Here is a 25,124-nt window from a genome sequence, read left to right as displayed (position 1 = left end):
TAAAGCAGGCAAGAGAGGCTGTGCAGAAACCTAGCCAATCAAGGAAGGGCTTATTGGGAGCCAGTCTGGAGAAGGCTTGTTGGAGCAACCTGACCTTCAAGGGAGAAGGATGGGCTGCCTAGGAAAACACCTTACATAGAACAGGACTGGGTAGGGTAGCAGGACTGAGGGAGCTCTTTGCTGACCACTGCCAGACGGAGGGCCTTGTTGGAAGGGCTGAGAAGGGACTAAGGCTATGGGGAAGGGTGACCCAGAGAAACAGGCAGCTGATTGCACTTCACTGGTCGATGATGAAAATGGTTAGTATCCAGATTGTGGTTTGCCCCTGAGACAACGGGCTAAATGAGAGCCAGCAATTGGCCGCTGAGACCAGTAGTTGGATGAAGGTCCCCTGAAAGTGAAGAGACAGTGGGCTAAGGCACGGCCAGAAGGCTATTCCCTAAAGAGGACATCATGGTCCAGAGCTGATGTGGCTCTGAACTGGTAGATACAGAGATTGATGGTGGGTGACACCATCTGAAGAGAGCTAATTCCTAGAGCAGGGCTACTCAACTTTGGAAGCTGTGGGGGCCACAATATTACAGCACATGCTAAGGGCCGCAACTTAAGTGTGGTTGCATATAAGTGCAAATATATGCAAATAGCTTCTTTCACACAATGGCCTGGGGCTCACGATACCTCCTCCCTGGGGACTAGAAATGCCAACATCCTGTACCCATCTGTTTCAGCCAGCCTGTCCGCTTGCATTTTTCAATGCTCAGCCTGTCTGGGAAACACCTCGCTGTTGTGGAGCATATTCCCATTGGAGGCCATGTTTAAAGGATCCCATCATTTCAAACATGCCAGGAAAGTCTTTATAACGCACTTACACGTGTGGCGGTGTGTTGAGCCCCGCGTAAACCCAAACTGCACCATGGACTGCAAACAAAAGGGCTGTGGGCCACATGCAGCCCACAGGCCACATGTTGAGTAGCTCTGTCCTAGAGTAACCAGCAGAAGGCACCATGGCGGTGAGTCAAAAGGAGCCATAATAAAAGGAAGCATGTTTTTTTTCTCAGATGGTCTCTTCTTTGCCAATATTCAAAATCAGTACAGGATGGACCTCCCAAAACTGGGACACTCTGTTCCAGCAACATCCAGCAAGACCATGGATGTTCCTGGACCAAGGGGTCCTGGCTGGAAGTCCCAGCGGCAAGATAGCTGGCAGCTGAGAGCCCAGTGGAGCTTAGTTAGCGGGGCTGAAGACACGGTAGCTGTGGCAGTCTGAGCTAATGGGGCTGCAGAAAAGTGGCAGCCCAGAAGGGGTCTGGCTGGGGCCATCAGTGGGAAGGAGCAGTGGGCTGGGGGGCCAGTAGCAGGGGACCTCCCTTAGTCTGGTAAATTCCCTCATTCATGACCAGTCAGGTCCCGAGGATGCCTGACTAGAGAGGTCCAACCTGTACTCCATTCTTATTCCCTTTTGCCTGTCAATTACCTTTTATGCAGTCAAACATGCTCCTCTAAAAATTTTCTCCTCCCTTTGCTGATTTCATCCTCTCCTGTTTTTCAGAGCACCTCTTTAATTGCTCCATTAAGACAGGGTTCCTACCTTAGTTCCCTTCTCTCTTTATAAACCTTAGAGATGGGTAATCTCATCTGCAAACACAAATTCAATTACCATCGCTATGCTAACAATTCACAAATTTACCTCTTTATTCCAGCCCCATCTATTTCTGTTCAAACTCATGTCTCATCTTCTCTTTAACATCTCCTTGTGTACAGGCAGTCCCCGGTTTACGTACAAGATAGGGACTGTAGGTTTGTTCTTAAGTTGAATCTGTATGTAAGTCGGAACTGGCGTCAGCCGCTGCTGAAACTGATCAGTTTCAACCGCGGCTGAATCTGGATGCCAGTTCTGACTTACATACAGATTCAACTTAAGAAACCCAGGCGTCCCCAAGTCAGCTGCTGCTGAAACTGATCAGCGGCTGATTCCAGGAAGCCTGGGGCAGAGCAACTCTGCCTCGGGCTTCCTGTAGTCAGCCGCTGGTCAGTTTCAGCAGCGGCTGACTTGGGGATGCCTGGGGCAGAGCAGCTGGGGTGCTGCTGGGTTGCTCCAGTAGCGCGGCTCCTCGGTGCTACTGGAGCAACCCGGCAGCCCCCAGCTGCTCTACCCCAGGGGTAGGCAAGAAAAGCCTGGTCTGCTGAGGGGGGCACAGCTAGTTCGGATTAGGAAGCCTAATCCGAACTAGCTACTCCGTGCCGCGTGTAGCCGCGTGGCACGGGGTTCGAACTAGCCGGGATTTAAAAATGGCGGCGCCCAGCTTATGCAAATGAAGCCCGGGAAATTCAAATCCCGGGCTTCATTTGCAAGTGCAGTATGCCTACATTATCCCGCTAGTTTGAACTAGTGGGGTAGTGTAGACATACCCTTATAGAACTAGAAGGGACCTTGAAAGGTCATCAAGTCCAGTCTCCTACCCTTACAGCAGGACCAAGTACCATCCCTGACAGGTTTGCCTCAGATCTCTAAATGGCCCCCTCAAGGATTGAACTCACAACCCTGGGTTTAGCAGGCCAATGCTCAAAATACTGAGCCATCCTGCCCCGCCCCTATGTGCTTTGTCCCATGCCGGCCACACACATGGGAGGCGTTCCTAGTAAACATCTTAACAGCTAGTCCATTTTCCTCCTTAAATATCACCTTTTTTCATGATGTGTATAAAAATCTTGGCTAGGCTGCTGATGTGCTGAGACCACTGCTGATCATACTGACCAATACTGCCTCAGTGTTTCCTTATATTCAACAGTCTGCCTATACTGCCTGTATCTGTTTGTTGTCTAGTATTATATACTTAGATTACAAAGGCCAAATTTTCAAAAATATGTCAACATGTAACACCCTTTGATTTGCATGAGCTAGTTACCTAAATACCTTTAAATTCAGCCCTAAAACCCTAGTACAGACTGTCTTTTGCACAGTGCTTAGTACAGTGGGATCCTGGTCTATGACTAGGTAGTATTGTAATATAAAAGTATGCTCTATGATTATTAATAAATGAGAGAATACATGAAAGTGTGTTATAAAGACTTTCCTGGCATGAGTCTGAAATGGCTAAATTACATGTTTTATCATAATGTTTTAGAATCATAGAGCTGGAAGAGACCTCAGGAGGTCATCGAGTCCAGCCCCCAGCCCAAAGTAGGACCAATCCAAACTAAATCATCCCAGTCAGAGCTTTGTCAAGCTGAGACTTAAAAACCTCTTGGGATGGAGATTCCATCTCTCCCTAGGTAACCCATTCCAGTACTTCACCGCCCGCCCAGTGAAATAGTTTTGCTAATATCCAACCTAGATCTCTCCCACTGTAACTTGAGACCATTGCTTCTTGTTCTGCCATCTGTCAGTACTGAGAACAGCCTCTTTCCATCCTCTTTGGAACCTCCCTTCAGGAAGTTGAAGGCTGCTATCAAATCCCCCCTCACTCTTCTCTTCTGCAGACTAAATAAGCCCAAATCCCTCAGCTTTTCCTTGTAGGTCAAGTGCTCCAGCCCCCTAACCATTTTGGTTGCCCTCCACTGGACCTTCTCCAATGCATGCATATTCTTTCTGTAGTGGGGGGCCCAGAATTGGACGCAATATTCCGGATGTGGCCTCACTAGTGCAAAATAAAGAGGAATAATCACTTTTCTAGATCTGCTGGCTATGCTCCTCCTAATGAACCTTAATATGCCATTAGTCGTCTTGGATACAAGCGCACACTGTTGATTCATATCCAGCTTCTCATCCACTGTAATCTCCAGGTCCCTTTCTGCTGAACTGCTATCTAGCCAGTCAGTCCCCAGCAGGTAACAATGTTTTGGATTCTTCCATCCCAAGTGCAGGACTCTGCACTTGTCCTTGTTGACCCTCATCAGATTTCTTTTGGCCCAATCCTCTAATCTGTGTAGGTCACTCTGGATCCTGTCCCTGCCCTCCAAAGTATCTATCTCTTTCCCTAGCTTAGTGTCATCCGCAAACTTGCTGAGGGTGCAATCCATCCCCTCATTCAGGTCATTAATTAAAACGTTGAATAAAACCAGCCCTACAACCGATCCCTTGGGGCACTCCACTTGAAACCGACCGCCAATCAGATATCGAGCCATTGATCACTACCCATTGGGCCCAACAATTAGCCAGCTTTCTGTCCACCTTACAGTCCATTTATCCAATCCATACTTCCTTAACTTGCTGGCAAGAATATTGTGGGAGGTCGTATAAAAAGCTTTGCTAAAGTCAAGGTATATCACATCCACTGACTTCCCCATGTCCACAGAGCCACAGAATTTATATTATGTATAGGTCACAGAATTTACAGAAAAATACAGGTTGAACCTCTCTAGTCTGACATCCTTGGGACCTGACTGATGCTGAACTATGGGAGGTCAATATTGTCTAGCAGCATTACCAATATTTTCACTGCTTACTGGATTCTTAAAAGACATGTAGGGGGCAAATTAGAGCTAAAGAACAGCACAGAACACCGCAAGAAAGGACTGGTAGCTGTAAACAAACTTTATGGGACCGTGGAAAACAGCCACACCCTTAATAAGTGGACTTCTGTCTAAAATTTTGCTGGACCACGGTTGTTGCCAGACCAGAGACTGCTGGACTAGAGAGGTTCAACCTGTATCACATGATTCTGCCATTATACTCATGGATGTAATCAATATCCATAATACAACAAAACATCCATTTATCATTGCAATTAAAGGTTCAAAAATGTACTTTTAACTACCTGAAATTGTATAGGCAACATGATTTTATGGAAAATAGGTCTTGTCAAACAACTCTAATTTCATTCTTTCATGAGATTACAAGTTTGACTGAAAAAGGCAATGGCACAGATACAACAAAACTTTTATAAGACATCTGACTTAGTACTAAATGATATTATGATTTAAAAATTAGCACTATACAATATCATCGGAGCATAAATTAAATGGATGAAGAACTGGTTAACTGACAAATATCAAAGTAGGTGTCCATGAGGAATTATCTCTGAATGGTGGTGTTTCTGTTGGCAGAGATTAGTCCTAAGCTTAATGTTGTTGAGCACTTTCAAGAATGATATAAATATAAAATAAATAGGAAGTAAATATAAAATCACTGGTGAGAATTTACAGATGACACACAGACTGATAAAATGGTAAATGAAGATGAAGATAAGGCAGTCATTCAGAGCTATCTTGGTCATGCAGCAACCTGAAACCATTCAAACAAAATACAGCCAAATTCAAAGTTACCAAACAAGGAACGAGAACTGCAGGTCATACCTACAGAATGAAGGCCCATATCCTGGAAAGCAGTGACTCCGAAAAGGATTAGGAGGTAATAGTGGACAAGTAATTAAACATGAGCTCCCATTGTAATGGCATGGCAAAAAGAGTTAATGGGATGCTTGAAGACAGAAACAGAGGAATAGCTTTGGTATCCACATTTTAAAACAGATGTTGAAAAATTAGAGAGGGTAGTTAAAAGAGACACAAAAGTTATCAAGGGTTGGAGAAAATGCCCTATAATGGGAGACTTACTAAATCAAACTCTTTAGCTTATCAAAAAGAAAAGTGAGAAGTGAATTGATTAGTGTATCAGAACCTTCACATGGAGAAAAACAGCTTATTTGGAGAAAAGCAAAATAAGAACCAGGCTGAAACCAGACAAATTCAAATTATAAGTTGGGCACAAATTGTTAATGATAGGTATGAACCATTGGAACAAATCACTAAGGGAAGTGGTGGACTCCCCATCTCTTGATATCTTCAAATCAAGACTGGATGCCTTTAGTCAAATCCAGGTTATTGGGTTCAATTCAGGGCAACGGGATGAAATCTAATAGCCTTTGATATACAGGTGAGACTAGATCGTCTAAAGGTCCCTTCTAGCTTTATACTCTAGGAATGACTCTGCTCATTAATCCATCACCACCACTAAGAACACTAGCAATACAAATCTTTGAGCAACTTTTCAACAAACATTTAAAAATAAACAAACATCCACAATCACCCATGACTTCAGCGAAGGTGGTTTTTTTTGCTTCCCTTCCTAGTTACACTAGTCTTAGTTGTTTAATAAAAAATTATAAGTCCTGGACCAATGGCTAGTTTAGGTTCCAATATCTTGGCAATCATCAGTGCTAGCAAGAAATCTTTTATGCAACTGGATAGTTTTAAGACTCACTTTTCCAAATATAGCCCTTATTTCTTGTGCTGGCACCTCAGAAATTATTAGGTTCTGAAGATATAACTTTATGACTTATGGAAGAACTATTTTAGACATTTTTAGAGGTTTCAAAGATGTATTAAATGTATTTTAATCTCTCTAGCTGATCTACAATTAGACTCAAAATACGAATACAATCTGAATATATGATTGAGGAATACATAAAATATTACTAATATCAATTATTTACAAAATTCTTTTAAACATTTCTGAAATAATCCTTCCATAAAATACATGGGAAAAGAATGTATGATAAATGTATTATTAGCATTCATTTGGGATGTCTTCCTGCATAATTCTCCACTGACATATGCCAGTGACTCCAAACTCATGTCAATCAAACATTTATATCAGATATTATATTGCTTACATATAATTAGTCACTAGGTTTCATAAATTAAGCCAATCACTGGTTTACATAAAAACAAAGCAAGCAATAGAATCTGTTAACATAATGCTATATACATCTTCATATTCAGCTTGCAAAAGACACCAATTCATAGGATACCTACCTGGCAGAACACAGGTTTATATTTAAATGAGAACATTTGCATTAGTTCTTCTGAATCAGTGTAGTCATTAGGGATTTTATCTACACAAAGGCACTTAGAATGAACAAGATCAGTAGTCAACTGATTAACATCTGTCCACTGTGCAAAGAGGGTGTTTTCACATAATTTCTTCCCCAGAAGTTCCATTCTGGCCTTTGCAGCAGAGTCCTTTTTCATGTACTCCACAAACCCGTAGCCCTTGGAAAGGCCAGTAACTTCATTATAGACCAGAAAACATCTCTCTATATTGCCATATGCACACACTAGTTCCTCAAACTCTTGTAATGTAAATGAAGTAGGCAAATTGGTAATGCACAATAAAGCATCTGTTGGCTGGAGCTGCACTGATATTTCTTTTCCACGAAGAGAGTATCGGTGAAACATCCTAATTGCATTTTGAGCCTGCTCTCCATTCTGCAGAGTAACAAATGCTGTAAGAGAAGAAAGCAAGTTGCTGGAAGACACACGCTCTTGATTGTACACAAAATTTTTCAGTCTGATGGGGATAACAGACATGAAGGTACAAATTTCTGAGCTTTTAGAGGCAGAGGCAAATGTGCAGACAACTCAGATCTGTGTGTTAAATTGTCATTTAAAATACAGATGATAGATTCACCAGACTACAGTAATCACCATTATTAATACTGACACTTGACTTCAAAGCAGCATAGTTATTAAAATGACTTGGTTCACTATGGCACTGCATAAATCACCATTTTCCAGGCCCATGGTTCTCAACCAGGAGTACGCAGAGGTCTTGTAGGGATAAATCAACTCATCCAGATACTTGCTTAATTTTACAACAGGCTACATAAAAAGCATTAGTGAAGTTAGTACAGGTTGGACCTCCATAGACTGGCACCCTCTGACTGCTGGACAAGGGGAGATCAATTGTGGTGCCCTGCCTGACTCTGATCCTGACCCCGACCCCAGCTGCACCCCCTGCCCTGGCCTCTGCCCCCACTCGAGCTGTCCTGCTGCTGCCGCCAGCCCCATCTGGGTGGCCAGCCTCGAGCTGACCACACCAGCTGGGTTCTGAGCCCCAGTCAGATGCCACCACCAGCCCCAGCCAGGATCTGGGTCCTGCTGCCAACACTGGCCCAGGCCAGGATGCTGCCGTCAGCTCCAGCCAGAGCGCTGGTTCTGCTACTGCCACCAGCCCTTGATCAGACTCCTAGTTGCAAGCCCTCTTGCCACTCGATGCCCAGCCATCAGGGCTCTCTGACCCATGGCTGTTGCCAGACCAGAGTCCTAGATTTTAGAGATTCAGCCTGCATAAGCCAACATTTCATACAATGACTTGTTTATACTGCTCTATGTTATACAATGAAATGTAAGTACAATATTTATATTCCAATTGATTTATTGTTGTATGGTAAAAATCAGAACATAAATCAATTTTTAAGTAATCGTATGCTGCAACACTTTTGTATTTTTATGTCTGTTTCTGTAAGGAAGTAGTTTTTAAGTGAGGTGAAAATTGGGGGATATGCAAGACCAGTTAAATTCCTAAAGGGTGTCCAGTAGCTTCCTCTCCTCTCCTCCCCTCACTGTGGTGGTGGTGATGGGGGGCTCAGCAGAGGGGACGGAGATGTAGGGGCTGGGGGAGGCAGGCTGCACCTAGCTGCACCGACCACTCATGCTGAAGGGGAAACAGTAGTCTGGAAAGGTTGAGAACCACTGTCCTAGACCACTTTTTGAGTTTGAAGGAAAAGGAGAGAGACATATATCCGTGTTGTATCTAAAATTACTCTTCAATGCACAACATATGACAATACACATACCTGTTTACCCAAGCTTTTATCCACTATTCTTTTGGTAAATCCTGGTTATGTCTTGTAGCACTTCAGAATGTGAGTTTTCCATAATGAATTTAATCTAAAAAAACCCACATAGCAAGGCATATGAAATCCCTGCTGCAGATACAGCTGAATTGCTCAAGTGTAGTTACATTCCAGGCCCATTACACTATTCTTTAATGGAAGATAGAATATATCCATGGACACAGTCAGATTAAGTACTCAAAGGAAATAGTAAGTGCTACTAGAAGACTAGGTATCATTCTGCATGATCAGATATAGATTTCAGATTTAATGGGAATTTTGAATAATATCTCATTTCACATTTTTTGTTTGAATTTAAAATGAAGTGTGGCAATCTCAGAAAAACAGCTAGTGGTATTTTAATTTAAGTTAGTCATCACACTCAGGGTGAACCGTTATTTTGAGATAACTAATGCTATTTCAAAATAACAATGTTAGCGTCTACACAACTGTTCCATTATTTCAAAATAATTTTGAAATAACAGAAGGCTTATTCCAAAATCTGTAAACCTCATTCTATGAGGAATAATGCCTATTCCGAAATAGCTATTTCGAAATAAGGTGTGTGTAGATGCTCCACTGTTGCTATTTCAAAATAGCCCCTCACAAGGTTATTCCTTCCCAGTGCCTCCTGGGGCTCTAAATCAAGATAGCATGTCTACACTAGGGAAGCCTGCCTCAGGCTAATTTTGAGGCTTCCCTGCTGTGTAGACGTTCTATTTCGAAATAAGCTATTTTCGAATAAGTATTCCGGAATAGCTTATTTCGAAATAGCCATGCAGTGTAGATGTACCCTTAAATGAGTGACACACTAAAAAAGAAAGAATAAAATTTGTCACAATGGTCAAAAGGCAAAAGGAGATAAGTGTCTTTAAACCACAGCCTGAAATGCAGGACAACCATGTTTTCCTAACACCCAACAAAATTTGCCCATCAACAAGCAATGAGAATGCTCTTTCCTCAGTCTGTATCTATTTAGTCTGTAAGAAGAGTTTAGGGACAAAAAAAATGCAATATTGGCTATTCTGAAGTTTAAATAGTATGGAATTCATTGCTATAAAGCATATGTCCCATCGCTGTTACTTACAAAATTTTCACAGCAGTTTTGGCAACACTCTGTCATCTGATGAATCATCATATTGCATCTCTTGGCAAATTTGTTGTCAAGTGTACCATAACGACTTTTTTTTTTTTGCTGATTCATCACATTTCAATACAATCCTTTCATGAAATTGAACTCCAGGTTGCAAGCTTACTATTTAAATCAGAAAATATATTTTTTCCAGATAACCTATTAATCATCTGTTTCTAATACCAATGCATAGGCAAGAGAGCAAGGTGAGTACAGGTGACTGCATATTTGCTCCTGAATAGTAGTATTTTCTTTCTTTCTTGAAAAATCAGAGGTTAAAAAATAGACTAAAGTAAAGTTTCTAAGTAAAATATGAGTATCCACACAACATTTTAAAGTTAATTTTAAATCATGTCATGGCTGTCTTATTCAGTTTATAAAGCCAACAGCACAGAGCACACATTTTATCAACAAACATTAAAACAGCTAAGGCCTCAGTTCTGCTCCTTTGCAAGGTATACATTACCAGATCTCTTGTATACAATTATCCTGTGTGTTTGTGTGAGTATATATAGAATATATATCCTAGCTGATTTAACAAACAGTAACAATTCAAAATATATGGTGATTCACAAATGAAAATGACAAATGAAAAAGAGGTCATTTAGGTTCTGAAAGAGATAGCATGGCTAAGCTAGACTATTGCACAGCCTCCGTATTTACGACCTTTTTCCAGAAGAATGATATTTGATATTAGAAATAATAGCTCAGAAAACATAGACAAATGGAATATGAGTCTGTGGAATTCTAGAGCACAAAATAGTGTTCAATTATTTTTTGTTCACTTGGTTATTCTTCTGTTATCTGACTAAACAAACAAATTTGAAACTGAATAGAAAATAGGCAATATAAAGAAAAACCAAGGCAGAAATTTGAAGATTAATTGTAATTATAGTTTTCACGCAGAGAAGGAAAGCTCTTACAGGACAGAGCTTATGATTTAAATGGTTATATAACTCCACAGAACTCCATTTGTCTGAATTAAACTGAGAACATTCAATTCATCTGGACAAAAATGATTTTGGATAAATGGGATTTTTACCATACAAATAATGCACATGTTGGTATACTCCAATTTTGAATAATTTTGGAGAGAGAGGAAATACTAATGATTTAGATGAAGGTTCTCTGATGTGCCAATACTCATTTAGTTGCACAATTAAAGGTGAGTAAACATAAAACCCTATGGATGTTAACAACTATGTGTCCTGGGGGAATTCTGCAATTTTACTATGGCTCCAAATGCAACAATTTCAGAATATTCCCAGGACCGAACTACTTGCTGATTCTGCAAGCTAAAGTTACTGACATGAGCAAAATATTCTGCAATTTAAGAAACCTGACCCTGAAAGAGTCAAGTAACTCAGGCTATGTCTAGACTATAGAGTTTTATCAGAAAAAGGTACGCAAATTGCACTCTGCAATAGTTTTGTCCAATGAGGCTTTTCTGAAATTTGGCCCATCTACACTGGGCCAAATGTCAGAAAAACCTCCTCTTTTGGAAAAGCCCTTCTTCCTCATAAAAGGCAAGAGGAAGAAGGGGCTTCCGAAACAGCGTGTCTGCTCTTTCACAAAAAATGTCAGAAGAGTAGATGCATTCCCTGGATGCGGCAGTTTTTCTGGGATACCTCAGGTCTAGTCATAGCCTTAGAAAGAGTGTTTAGCCCTACAAAGGACAAAAAAAAAATGACTCCCAAGGGCCAACATTTTCTAAGAGGTATGTGATAAACTTCACAAAGGCCCAAGTGTACATAAGAGTGTTGACAAATGCAAATACTGCTCATATAAGCAAATGTAAGTTTTTTTGGATTTTATGCCTTTAAAAATAGCCCTTACAGAAATGCTGAAGGAGTTTATTTAGGGGAAAACTAATTTTTAACTGATTTTTGTGTACATTAAGCTCATTTATATCTCACTGCAATGATCATCTTCTAAACTCGTGGTGGGTTGGCTTGCACAATGTGGCTATTTGGCTGGTTGAGTGTGACTAGTTTGCTATAGCAGTAGCCACTAGCAGAACTGGTTGGATACCATGGTTCTAAATGGTAAAAATACGAGATCTCTTCAAAAATTCCATACAACAAGACACAAAAGAGCTATTAAAGAAGAGCTCAAGATAGCTGGAAAAGAGAGTCCTGCTGGCTGCCAATCCTCCACTTAAACTTTAGTAAGAATTACAGTCAGAGGGGGGGAAATCAGCAGCTAAAACTAACTAGATTATCTGGCTGCAGAAGTGCAGAGGAAAAATATTCTTCTGATTGGTAATTCTGAGCTGACATAGGATTTGGAGGAACCAGAATGAATAGTAAGATGAAAGAGTTCTTTCCATAACAGCTTCAACAAGTAGGATTTCAAAACAATGCCTAGAAAATAAAACAGTGAAAGACAGGACTACTGACACTCAAGCGTTCTGCAGCACTTGTTCTCAAATCTGGCAATCCTGAAGTAGTGCAAACAAGCAAATAATTAAGAGAATGCTGCACAAACACACACCATACTTGCTAAGAGCAGCAGCCAAAAACACCATTATTTAGCAAAGATCCCTGGGAGATGTAAAGCAAAGCCAGCACTGACAGAGTTTTCAAAATGAATATCACCCTTAAAAGCTTTATAATTCCCCTCAGTTCTTTGATTGAGAATATCTGTTCTCTGTTTTATTGAATCTGGAAACCCTAACTCTAGACCTGGAATAGCCCCTCTGTTGCACAGTGATTCTGGTACGAGGGGCTTTTCCTAGCAGAGACCAATGTATCAGTCATTCTGTGAATTAAGCAACCATCTCAGAAGGGTGCATTTCTTATGGGGCCATACATATAAATTCACAGATAATGAATCCAAACTACCTCCCATTGAAAGCCATATGAAGCTTTCCATTTTACATTAATTGACATTAATGGAGAGTTAGAAATGGCCAAAATTTATGCAGCCAAAAAACAAGTCTAGGAATAGTGAAGGTAGAGAGCAATCTGACTTCATATGTGACAGAAGAAATTCACTATCAGTTCTATCAGAATTCAAATATGTTACCGTTAAACATACAATCTTAGTTACTGGAATATTTCTAAATTCTTACCTGTTCTTTTATTTTTGTCCACATAACAGTACTTTATTTCATAATCTTTGAACAGTTCATGGATGTCCTGGAAAAGACAAACATCACAAAGTAATTCATGAAACCAAAAGCAAAACAACAATGATGAAATTCAACTTATTTTTCCAGTTTTGTTACAGTGAAACTTTCCCAACAAGCAAGTAGTTGCAAGTAGCAAGTAGTTACACATTAGACCAGTCATCACCAATCTGTAGACTGGGATCTATTGGTAGATCCTGGAGCCTCTGACAGGAGATTCTAACTGGTTTGGCCAGGTGGCTACCAAGTGCTGGCACGTCAGCTCTGCCTCCCCGCACTGCTGTGCTACTCCTGCCTTCTGCCTTGGAGCTGCCCTCAGGAGCCTCCTGCTTGCTGTTCAGGGTGGGAAAGGGAGAGGAAAGGGTCACTGATGTCAGAGGGGTCTCACATCCCCTACCCCTGTACCCCATCTGCACAAAGAGGGGAGACACGACAGGGATCAGGATGCAAGGAGCTTGTTGGCAGCTGCTCCTATGTCTGAACGTGCTCATCACACTTAAAGGAGCTATGTGAATCTGTCATTCTCCTGGAAGTGGCTGGCACATCTCTGCGGCCCCTGGGAGAGATGGTTGCATAGTCACCACATGATGCCCTTTCCTGCCAGCATCAATTCCATAGTTCCCATTAGTTGGGAACAGGGAACCATGGCAAATGAGACGTGTGATATCTGTGAATGGGGGACAGCGCACAGAGCCACCTGCCTTTTCCTTCCCCCCGGAGCCACTTCTGGACATGCCAGTCACTTTCAGGAGTGGTGGAGGGACGGCATGAGCCTGCCTTAGTCCCATTGCACCACTGCCCAGGAGCCACCTGAGGTAAACAGTGCTCAGCCAGAAAATGAATCCTGAACTTGCCCTCCAGCCCTGAGCCCCACCTGTATACAAATTCCCTCCTAGAGCCTGCAGCCCAAACTCTTGCCCCAGGCTCAGCCTGGAGCCCCTACCACATTCCAAACCCTTCAGCCAAAGACCAGAGTCTGCAACTCACTGCATGCCACTCCCTTTCCCCAACTCATGAAAGTAAATGGGGATGGAGTGAGCAGGGCATGACCTCAGAGAGACAGTGCCTCAGAGAAGGGGTAGGACGTGGGGGGTGGGGGCAAGTGTATTTTGTTTGAGGTAGATGCTGGATTGCAATTAAATTCAAGAAGTGATTTTGTGCTTTAAAAGGTTGGAGACCACTTCATTAGACATATTATCAAAGATTGGTTTATAAAGGAGTTAAGACTCACAATACTGGAACAACCTCTTATCCTATATGAGGGAATCGAGTTCAATAAAGTAATTCTCCACATTTCAGTCTGAAAGTAGGTGCAGCAAAGGTATGACATGATGACTCCATTTTTATAAAGAGAACCAACATAACAGTTAAAGAAAACTAACATGAAATGCATTTCTGATGGAATTAGGAACAAATAATGGAAGAACTCACTCTTTCAGTGAACTCTTTTACTATGAAACCCTACTCACTGAGAAGAACGGCCATACTGGGTCAGACCAAAGGTCCATCTAGTCTAATATCCTGTCTTCCAATAGTGGCCAATGCCAGGTGTCCCAGAGAGAATGAACAGAACAGTAATCAAGGGATCAATCCCTTGTTTCCCATTCCCAGCTTCAGACAAATAGTCTAGGGACACCATTTCTGCCCATCCTGGCTAATAGGGGCCTATCCTTCATGCATTTATCTCTTTTTTGAACACTTTTCAAGTCCTGATAATCATAACATCCTTTGGCAAGGAGTTCCACAGGTTGACTGCCCATTGTGTGAAGAAATACTTTCGTTTGTTTTAAACCTGCTATCTGCTAATTTTATTTGGTGATCCATTAGTTCTTGTGTTATGGGAAGGAGAAAATCACTCTTCTTTATTCCCCCTTTTCCCACACCTTATCATATCCTCCTTTAGTAGTCTCTTTTCAAGCTGAAAAGTGTCAGTCTTATTAATATTCCATACCCCTTTGTTGCTCTTTCCTGAACTTTTTCTAGTGCCAAGATATCTTTTTTTGAGGTGAAGTGATCACATCTGCATGCAATATTCAAAATGTGGGTGTATCATGAATTTATATAGAAGCAATAAGATATTCTCTGTCTTATTCTCTATCCCTTTCTTAATGATTCCAAGCATTTTTTTACTGCTGCTGCACATTGAGTGGATGTTTTCAGAGAACTATCTACAATGACTCCAAGAGCTTTCGCCTGAGTTGTTTTCCAATATGCATTACTTTGCATTTACCAATGTTAAAATTAATCTTCCATTTTGTTACCCAGTCACCTAGTTTTATGAGATCCTTTTGAAGCTCTTCACAGTCTGCTTTGGACTTAGCTATCTTGAGCACTTTAGTATCTTCAAATTTTGCCACCTCACTGTTTACCCCATTCTCAAGATAATTTATGAATGTTAAATAGAATTGGTCCCTGTATTGACCCTTGGGAGAAACCACAAGTTACCTCTCTCCATTCTGAAAACTGTCTTTTAACCAGTTATCAATTCATGAGATGACCGTCCCTCTTATTACATGACAGCGTACTTTGCTTAAGAGCCTTTGGTGCAGAACCTTGTGAAAGGTTTTCTGGAAATCGATATCCACTGGTTCTCCTTCTCCACATGCTTGTTGACCCCCCCACCCCCGCTCAAAGAATTCTAATAGATTAGTGGGGCATGATTTCCATTTACAGAAAATGATGTTTATATGTGTCAGACAATTTTGTTCTTTACTACAATTTCAATCAATTTGCTGAAGCAAAATGCAGGACAATGTAGCACTTTAAAGACTAACAAGATGGTTTATTAGATGATGAGCTTTCGTGGGCCAGACCCACTTCCTCAGATCAAATAGTGGAAGAAAGTAGTCACAACCATATATACCAAAGGATACAATTAAAAAAAATGAACAAATATGAAAAGGACAAATCACATTTCAGAACAGAAGGGGGATGTCATCACCTACAACCCCCAATTTAAACCTGTCCAACACATTATCAATAAACTACAGCCTATATTGGAACAGGATACCATACTCAAAGAGGCTCTGGGAGACAGACCCATAGTCTCCTATAGACAACCACCTAACCTCAAGATGATTCTTACCAACCACCACAGGACATACCACACTAATACCAACCCTGGTACCTTCCCTTGCAACAAACCCCGTTGCCAGCTTTGTCCACATATTCATTCTGCTGATACCATTATTGGACCTAACCAAGTGAGTTATAAGATCAAGAACACATATTCCTGCGCATCCAGAAATATAATCTATGCTATCATGTGCCGAAAGTGTCCGTCTGCTATGTACATTGGACAAACATCTCAGACACTTCGCCAAAAGATTAATGCCCACAAAACAGATATCAGACAAGATCACAAAGAGAAAACAGTTTCTTGCCACTTTAACCAGAAAGGACACTCTCTAAATGACTTAGCCACCTGCATTCTGCTACAAAGACCTTTTACATCTGCACTTGAAAGGGAATCCTCTGAACTGTCATTCATGTTAAAATTCGACACTTGCCAACAAGGACTTAACAAGACTTTGAACTTTCTCACCCATTACCAAGACAGTTTCCCCAATTATCACCTGCAATACCATTAACTCACAAACATCCCACTCTCCCTACCTTAATATCAGCAATTCACAGACACTTACCTTCCTTCCTCCCCCTTCCCACCCCCCCGCATCCCTCTTCTGTTCTGCAATGTGATTTGTCCTTTTCATATTTGTTCATTTTTTTTAATTGTATCCTTTGGTATATATGGTTGTGACTACTTTCTTCCTCTATTTGATCTGAGGAAGTGGGTCTGGCCCACGAAAGCTCATCATCTAATAAACCATCTTGTTAGTCTTTAAAGTGCTACATTGTCCTGCATTTTGCTTCAACTACCCCAGACTAACACGGCTACATTTCTATCACTAATCAATTTGCTGTCACTGAAGTTAGACTTACAAGCCTGTAATTTCCCGGATCAGCTGTAGAGGCATTTTTAAAAATTGGCATCACATTAGCTATCCTCCAGTCATTTGATATAGAAGATTATTTAAAGGATGGGTTACAAACTTCAGTTAATATTTCTGAAATTTCACATCTGAATTCTTTCAGAACTCTTGAGTGAATACCATCTGGCCCTGGTGACTTATTACTGTTTAGTTTATCAGTTTGTTCCAAAATCTCCCCTACTGACACCTCATTTGGAACAGTTTCTCAGATTTGTCACCTAAAAGAATGGCTCAGGTTTGGGAATCTCCCTCACATCCTTAGCCGTGAAAGAATTAATTCATTTTGTTTCTCCTCAATGACTGTCCTTGAGTATCGTCCTTGAGTTCTCCTCTAGCATCTCAATTGTCCAGTGGTTCACTGGTTGCTTAGCAGGCTTCCTGATTCTGATATAATTCCAGTGGCACTTTTTTGGTTCTCTTACTATGTTTTTTTAATTTGGGGTGTACATTTAAGTTAAGCCTCTATTATAATATCTTTAAAAAGTTTCCATGCTATTTGCATTAATTTTACTTTTGGCACCATAACTTTTAATTTCTGTTTAACTCACCTCTTTATTTTTTAGTAGTTCATCTTTCTGAAATTAAATGACACAGTGTTGGGCTGCTGTGGTGTTTTTCCCACCATAGGGATATTCAATTTAATGATATTATGGTCACTATTTCCAGGCAGTCCAGCTATACTCACTTCTTGGACCAGATTCTATGCTTCACTTATGACTAAATCAAGAATTGCTTCTCCTTTTGTGGATTCCAGAACAAGCGGCTCCAAGAAGCAAAACTTTATCTCTGCATCCTGTCCTGAGGTGACATATATCCAGTCAATGTGGGGATAGTTGAAATCCCCCATTATTATCGAGTTTTTTAAGGTTTACAGCCTCTCCAATCTCCCTTAGTACTTCACAGTCACTATCACCTGGTCAGGTGGTCAGTAATATATCCCTACTGATATATTCATATTATTAGAGCATGGAATTACTATCCATAGAGATTCTATGGAACACTTCACTTTATTTGATTCTACTCTTTCTTTCATACATAGTGCCACTCCCACACCAGCACAACCTGTTCTAACCTTCTGATATATTTTGTACCCTGGTATAACTATGTCCCATTGATTATCCTCATTCCACCAATGTATCAAGTTTCTGTGATACCTATTATAACAATATCCTCATTCAATACGAGGCACTCTAGCTCCCCTATCTAAGGTTAGCTGTGAGCATCATGTTATTTCCTACAATTCCTCAATCTCCTGTTCTTACACAATGTAATTTCTCAGTATAGGCAAAGCTATAATGAAAGCCCCCAAATTACTCAAGTGCAATTCAGTGGAGTCTTACTCCTCCCTCTTGTGGCAATTATTCCATCCGCTATAATTGATTTCCACTCTGAAAGTCTCCCTTGTAATGCAGCCATTATCAACTACTACTCAAGTATCCAATACTGCATTCCAAGCAGATTATCATGACTCCTTCCTCTGCTATTCTACCAAGTAGAGAAGAAGGGGAAGGAAGTAACCATTATCTCCTTATGAGAGTAGGGGGGAGGAAGCAGTAGTTAGAGTGTATCCTTGGTTCCCAAACTTGTATCTCTATTCCCCACTATAAGTGAAGATGAGGTCACAGACAAAACACTAACCAGTGTCCCTTCCACAGCAGTGGCTAAAGAAAGGACCAGCCTACCAGTCCAAAGGTGAAAGGGGTTGGAAGTGACAGGAACATACTAAATCTTTATGTAGGTCAACACTCTAGTCCAGTGGTCCCCAACACGGTGCCCGCGGGTGCCATGGCGCCCGTGGGGGCATTTGTATACGCCCGCCAAGTGCTCGGGGCTGGCCTGGCCCCGGGCACGTGGTGCATGCATGGTGCCAGAGCCGGCCCCGGGCGCACGGTGCACGGTGAGCGCCGGCCCTGGGAGCGCCGCAGATTGGCCGCCCGCGCCGGCCTTGGGTGTGCGGCACTTGAAGAGGGCGCCGGGCCCGGGCGCGCACCGCTTGGGAGGGCGTGCCAGTCCCGGGCGCGCAGCAAATTGGCCGCCCGCGCTCTGGACGTGCGGCGCTTGGGGGGGGGGTGCCAGCCCCAGGTGTGCGGTGCTTGGAGGGGGCACCGGCCCCAGGCGCACAGCGCATGGGGGGCCCTGCCCCCGGGCACGTGGCTATGGGGGGGCCCCGCCCCTGGACGCGCAAGTGTCCCCGCCCTCTGGCGCCTGGCGGGCGAACGGCCATACCCTCTGGCACCCAGCAACCTCAAATGGTTGGGGACCACTGCTCTAGTCAGTGTTATAATGAAACTTCATTCAACTGAAGAAAATAATCCACATATGCCATTAGAAAAGTGTTCCACTTATAGGGAAAGAGGAATTCCAGGAGCACAGCCTACTTTCATTTTTGCCAGTCTGTTTATTCAATATACATGGCTTACAGGTTAATAGGTTTCATTTTAGCAGGATCAAGTGTATCCTTTTAGTCAAACTGAATACCAGTCTCACATTTCACCGGTTAACAGCTGTCAAATGTTACATTAATAAAATATAACACAGCTCCTCTGACAATGAACCATTCCATACTCGGATGTGATGTGAATGTGGTTTCTAAATAACAAAATACACTAGGAACAGGGCAAAGATTTAGAACCTATAGGTTATTTGAATGTAACCCAGAATAGGACACTCTAGTCAAGAGTTGTGATGCTAGCTTCTCATCCATGAGATGCAGATTAGTTGAGGATGCAGTTTTCTTTGCTTTTTTGTACTTACTAGGAACAAGCTAGAGAGAAATCTTGTAGAATCCAAGGAAGTTATTGGCTGTTCCGCTTACACAAAGTGGACAAGGGCTACAGCTATTATGTTTAATCTTTAACAAAAATCATGTAACAAGATTTACCAAAGTTGTACTTTATGTTGGAGTAACAGCTAAATATTACTAATAGAATAATAAGAATATTGTTTCCTGAAAATAATTTCTCAAACAAATCTTCATTCAGCAATAATAATCTGCATTCATGCTGGAAATTTAATTGAGGGGGGAAATAGAATATGATGAATAGAATGTAATAGAATGATTAAATTGAGATAAGAGCATGAATGGATTTTAAAGAGTAATTTTTTAAAAAGTAAAGCAGTTTTAAAGAACATTGTCAACATTTTATTCATAATTTTTTAAAAATCATTTGCGACAATGCTATGAAACCTTGAGGCTAAAATCTCAACAAAATGATGTGTTCTACTATGTCATTCATACACAAGTACATTATTGTACAGCTGCTCACAAGTGAGGGGCTAACAGCATGAGGATTTATTTTAATGGCAAAACTTAAGAACTGAACTATTTCTTTGGGGAAAAGGCACCAAATATTACTTAGAATTTACAAACAAAAATAAGGGGGGAAAAAGGTGTAGCCTTTCAACCTTGAAACTACTTCTTTTAAGAGTTAGCCCAGTGATATGTAACACATGGAAAATTAACAAAAGAAACAGTTGTTCAGAAGAAAAACCATCCACCGGGTTAATGGGTTCTGGGCAGGCAGTTCCCTAAGCCTGTATAAACTCCCTTTCTCTTCGGAGATCTGCATGGAGCTAGGTGCAGAATAGAGGTTTTTATCTGAGCATTTGATCGTATATACCTCTGTGGTTCAGGACTCTCTGGTCCAGAAATGTTCTGGACTAGAGAGCCCCAGCACAGAGACTGCCAGCGACTTGGAGCAGAGCTGGCTAGAGGGGCAGCAGAGCTTACGGTGCAACAAAGCCTGCAGCCAGTTGGGCTGGGAAGCTGGTGGGGGTGCCGGAGTCCACGAGGTGGGGAGGTAGCAGAGCTTGGAGTGGGCTGGGAAGCCAGTGGGGTCGTCGGAATCTGTGGAGCAGAGAGGTAGGGGGGTTGTTGACCCTCAGCTGGCAGGGCCAGGAATGCTAGCAGAGTTGCTGCCAGAGCCAGGGGGCCATGGGCAGTGATACCAGGTAGTAGGGAGAGGAGCCCAGCAGAGAAGCTGGCATCCCCCTCCCCCTGACCTTCCCTAGTCCAGAAAACGCCTTCATCTGGGACTGGTCAGGTCATGAGAGAGCTAGACCAGGGAGGTTCACTCTGCAGTATTTTAGTGGCAGCATCATTTACATAAACAAGCTCATTAACAAATACAATTAAACACATCATACTTTTCAAATACATTTAAAATCTGTACTAACTCTTTAGTGGTTATGTAATTATCTGTCTATATATAAATATTTTAAGTATCGGTAAAATTTTCAGAAGTACTTCTGTGATTTGGGTGTTTAAGTTTCACTTCCAAAAGTGAATTTCGAGTGCTTTTTGAAAATGTTACCCTGTTTTTCTACTGGTGCGTCAGTAAAGAAGAATTAAAACTACAAAGGCTGCAGAGGGTTTCCCCACAATGGCTGACCGTGGCCCCACAAACCATGGCATGGCTGACCTAGGAGCTCCCAGCCCCACCACAGCTGAACGCTGCCCTGGTGCCAGGGCTCCTGGACCCACCAGGGCAGACCACTGCCCCACTGGAGCCCGCTGATGCTGGCCTACTGCCAGCTCAGCCGACTCCCGGGGTAGGGGTCCAGGCCACTGGTCTACATGCAGCCAGCCTGGCTTGGCTGCTGGCCCCTGCAGGGCTCCTGCCTCTGGCCCTCCACCAGGACTCTTTGGTTCACTAACATCCATGGTTCTGCTGGACCACAGATGTTGCCATATCAGAGAGTTCTGGTAGCAGAGTTTCAATCTGTACATAAATCCATTATATGCCCACATATTGAATATGCTAGCAGTTACAGTCTCCTCATCTCAAAAAAAAATATATTAGAATTGGAAAAAGTACAGAGAAGGGCAACAATAATGATTGGGAGTATGGAACAGCCTGCACACAAGGGAAGATTAAAAAGACAAAATGTTCATCTTAGGTTATCACTACACTGCACTTTATAGCCCTAAAAAATCTCAGATGCGTAGCCATGTTAGCCTGTAACTTTAAAAATGAGTAGTCCTGTGGCACCTTAGGGACAAACTAGGGATGTTAGCGATTAATCGACTAGTCGACTATCCGATAAGCAAAAAGCAATAGCAAGATGGGGAAGAAGAGGGGATACTGGCAGGAGGCAACTTAAAAGCCAGTTCCCCCCAGCTCCAGCTCCGGGGGATGGGGCAGGAGCGCAGCAGCGGTGCTTCCTCTTTGAAAGGTACAAGAGTCCCAGCAGGGGCTCTTGTACATTTCAAAGATTGAAAAACCTTGTCGAGCTCGGGGCCAGGAGGGAGTCCCCCGCTGACTCCAGGTTTCATGCAGGCTCTTCCTCTTTGAAATGTATAAGAGCCCCAATGGGGACTCTTGTACATTTCAAAGTGGAAGCGCCACATGCAGCACAGGGTCAGCAGGGGACTTTGGAGGTTCATGTACATTTCAAAGGCAGAACGCGCACTAGTCCTTATTGACTAATCAAATAGTCGATGAAAATCCCATTGACTATTTGATTAGTTAATTAATTGATATTTAACATCCCTAGGACTAACTGAAACAGAATCATGAGCTTTTGTGGATAGCTTTATAGTCCTGTAACTTTCTGGTTCGGGGTGTGAACCCCCCCCCCCTCCAAGTGCAGCAAGTTAGCGTTGCAAAGCACCAGAGTGAAGCAGGCTACCATGCTAAGAGCTATTCCCCTCGTGGATGTGATTTACATAGAATGCTGGGAGATCTTTCTCCCAGTGCTTGTGCTGTGGCCCTGCTGCAGCTGTGCTTTAAACTTTTAAGTGTAGATGAAGCCTTAGAAAAGAGATTACTAAAGGAGAAATAGAGGTCTATAAAAACATGAATGGAGAAAGTGAATAGGGAAATGTCTCTGCATAGAACACACAAACCAGGAATGAAATTAACAGGCAAGAGGTTTAAAACAAATATAAAAAAGAACTTGACACAATACCCAGCCATCCCAGGGAATGTTGTGATGGTCAAAACCATAATTTGGCTCAAAAAAGAATTAGCTAAATTCTTGGAAGGCAATTTGTGGCTATTAAGGAAGATGGTCAGGGTCATTATACTGTAATATTAAATGTTCCTAAACCTCTGACTGTCAATACTGGGATTGGATGAAGAAAGAGATCACTCCATAAACTGCCCTATTTTGGCATTACTCAGTGGTTCTCAAAATGTGGTCCACAGTCCATTAATGGTCTGCCATCATCTTGCAGGTAAACCACAGGCTCAGGGCTTGCTCCCCCCTGTGTTGATGCTCCAATCCTGCAGCATCTCCCTCCCCACCCTATGAGGTTGAAGTGACAGCGGGGGAGAGGGAAATGAGCTGTGCATGCTGGATCTGGCTTGCGGAGGGTGGGGTGGGGAGGGTGAAGGAAGCAGTTTTGAATTATGCCACTCCCCCTTTCTTTCCCTCCCTCCCCCGGCTGGGGGAACTTTAAAACAGAAAACCACTCGCCTGGAGGTTTTCCGTGCTGCTCCCATTGACTAGAATCATGGCCAAAGGGAGAAGCAAGGAATGGTTCCTGGAAGTGGTGGGAGTCATGGAGCCAGGTAAGTGCTCCTGACCCCCTCATGCCCAGATCCTGTACCCTCAATCTCCTCCTGCACCCTCCCTCCCAGACCCCCACATGCCCTGCCCACTCCTGCACCCCCAAACCCTCCTGCACCCACTTTGTTATCATGGGTGGTTGGCTGGTGATCCACAGAAAGGTCTGTGTTGATCAGAGTGGGCCACAGACCAAAAAGTTTGAGAACCTCAGCACTAGAGATATCAGAAAACAGGATACTGAACTAGACAGACCATTGGTCTGACCCAGCGCATTGTTAAGTTCTTATTCAGTCTGGGATGCTGTGCGATGGAGCATGGGGGAGTTTGGCAGGATCCCCCAGGGAGCTGTCACTGTGGATGGAGAGACTATCATTGGCACTGTGGGGACCCTCTGAATGTGACCTGGTGGAAGAGGGAAGAACCTGGAATGGGACCTCTGCAGGATGCTGTGCAGAAAAGGGGGAGCTTGGAGCAGGACCTCCTGGAGTGGGAGCAGGGACCCCATGGGATGCTGTGTGCAGGGTGGGAGCGGGATTCCCGGGGGGCTCTGTGCGTGGGATGGGAGCCGGACCCCCGTGGGGCGCTGCCCAGGGGGTGGGAAACGGACCCCCGTGGGGCGCTGCGCGGGGGGGGGGGGGGAGGGGGATCCCCGTGAGGCGCTGTGCGGGGGAGGGGGGAGCGGGATCCCCGTGGGGCGCTGTGCGGGGGAGGGGGGAGCGGGATCCCCGTGGGGCGCTGTGCGGGGGAGGGGGGAGCGGGATCCCCGTGGGGCGCTGTGTGTGGGGGGGTGACTGCGGGATCCCCGTGGGGCACTGTGCGGGGAGGGAGGGGGGAGCGGGATTCCCGTGGGGCGCTGTGCGGGGGGGGTGGCTGCTGGAGCCCCGTGGGGCGCTGTGCGGGGGGGGGTGGCTGCGGGATCCCCGTGGGGCGCTGTGCGGGGGGTGGGAGAGCGGGGCCCCGTGGGGCGCTGTGCGGGGGGTGGGAGAGCGGGATCCCCGTGGGGCGCTGTGCGGGGGGTGGGAGAGCGGGGCCCCGTGGGGCGCTGTGCGGGGGGTGGGAGAGCGGGGCCCCGTGCGGGGGGGGTGGCTGCGGGATCCCCGTGGGGCGCTGTGCGGGGGGTGGGAGAGCGGGATCCCCGTGGGGCGCTGTGCGAGGGGGGGTGGCTGCGGGATCCCCGTGGGGCGCTGTGCGAGGGGGGGTGGCTGCGGGATCCCCGTGGGGCGCTGTGCCGGGGGGGAGGGGGGAGCGGGAGCCCCGTGGGGCGCTGTGCGGGGGGGGGTGGCTGCGGGATCCCCGTGGGGCGCTGTGCGGGGGGTGGGAGAGCGGGGCCCCGTGGGGCGGGACCGAGACTGGGCGATGCCGGGGCCCCCTCAACCTCTCCCGGGCTCCCCGGCCGCGAGCGGTCCCGAGCGGCCGCGCGGTACCTGGGCGCTGCTCTCCTCAGGCAGGTTTCTCAGCAGGACCTTGCGCCGGTTGCTCAGCCCGCGGCGCGCGCTCTCCAGCCGCCTGGCGACCTCGGGCGGGCTGAGGGCCGCCCCCCGCCCCGGCTCCCGCGGGACCCCGCACAGCTCCGCGCCCGGCTCCGCTGCTGCCGCCATCTTGCAACCGGAGAGACTCCCGTGTGGCCGCCGGCGAGCCCGCAGGGGGCGGGAGCCGGGTAGGGGGCGGGGGCCAGACCGCAGCAGCGGGACCCAGCGCGGGGACTAGAACCAGGCATCACTGTGCCCCTCCCCCCCATACAC

The 25,124-nt window shown here is 44.4% G+C and overlaps 1 protein-coding gene across 3 annotated transcripts in view; it reads right to left on the bottom strand.

The window, feature by feature from the left end:
* Positions 1 to 25,112, bottom strand: part of RAVER2 (ribonucleoprotein, PTB binding 2) — a 74,470-nt gene extending 49,358 nt beyond the window's left edge. For 2 of the 3 annotated variants that reach the window (XM_075936162.1, XM_075936164.1), the window contains exons 1-3: positions 24,807 to 25,112; positions 12,821 to 12,887; positions 6,754 to 7,223 (exon numbers count right to left, since the gene is read on the bottom strand). In XM_075936162.1, the coding sequence (XP_075792277.1) occupies positions 6,754 to 7,223; positions 12,821 to 12,887; positions 24,807 to 24,980 (711 nt within the window). In that variant the 5' untranslated portion in view covers positions 24,981 to 25,112. The remainder of the gene's footprint in view (positions 1 to 6,753; positions 7,224 to 12,820; positions 12,888 to 24,806) is intronic. The other variant, XM_075936163.1, reaches the window with a different exon arrangement.
* Between the last annotated feature and the right edge of the window lie 12 nt (positions 25,113 to 25,124).

Source organism: Pelodiscus sinensis, chromosome 9, assembly GCF_049634645.1.
Source record: "Pelodiscus sinensis isolate JC-2024 chromosome 9, ASM4963464v1, whole genome shotgun sequence".
NCBI classification, from domain to species: Eukaryota; Metazoa; Chordata; order Testudines; family Trionychidae; genus Pelodiscus; species Pelodiscus sinensis.
Note: the sequence above shows the minus strand (reverse complement) of the source record. Positions and strands in the feature narration are given on the sequence as shown.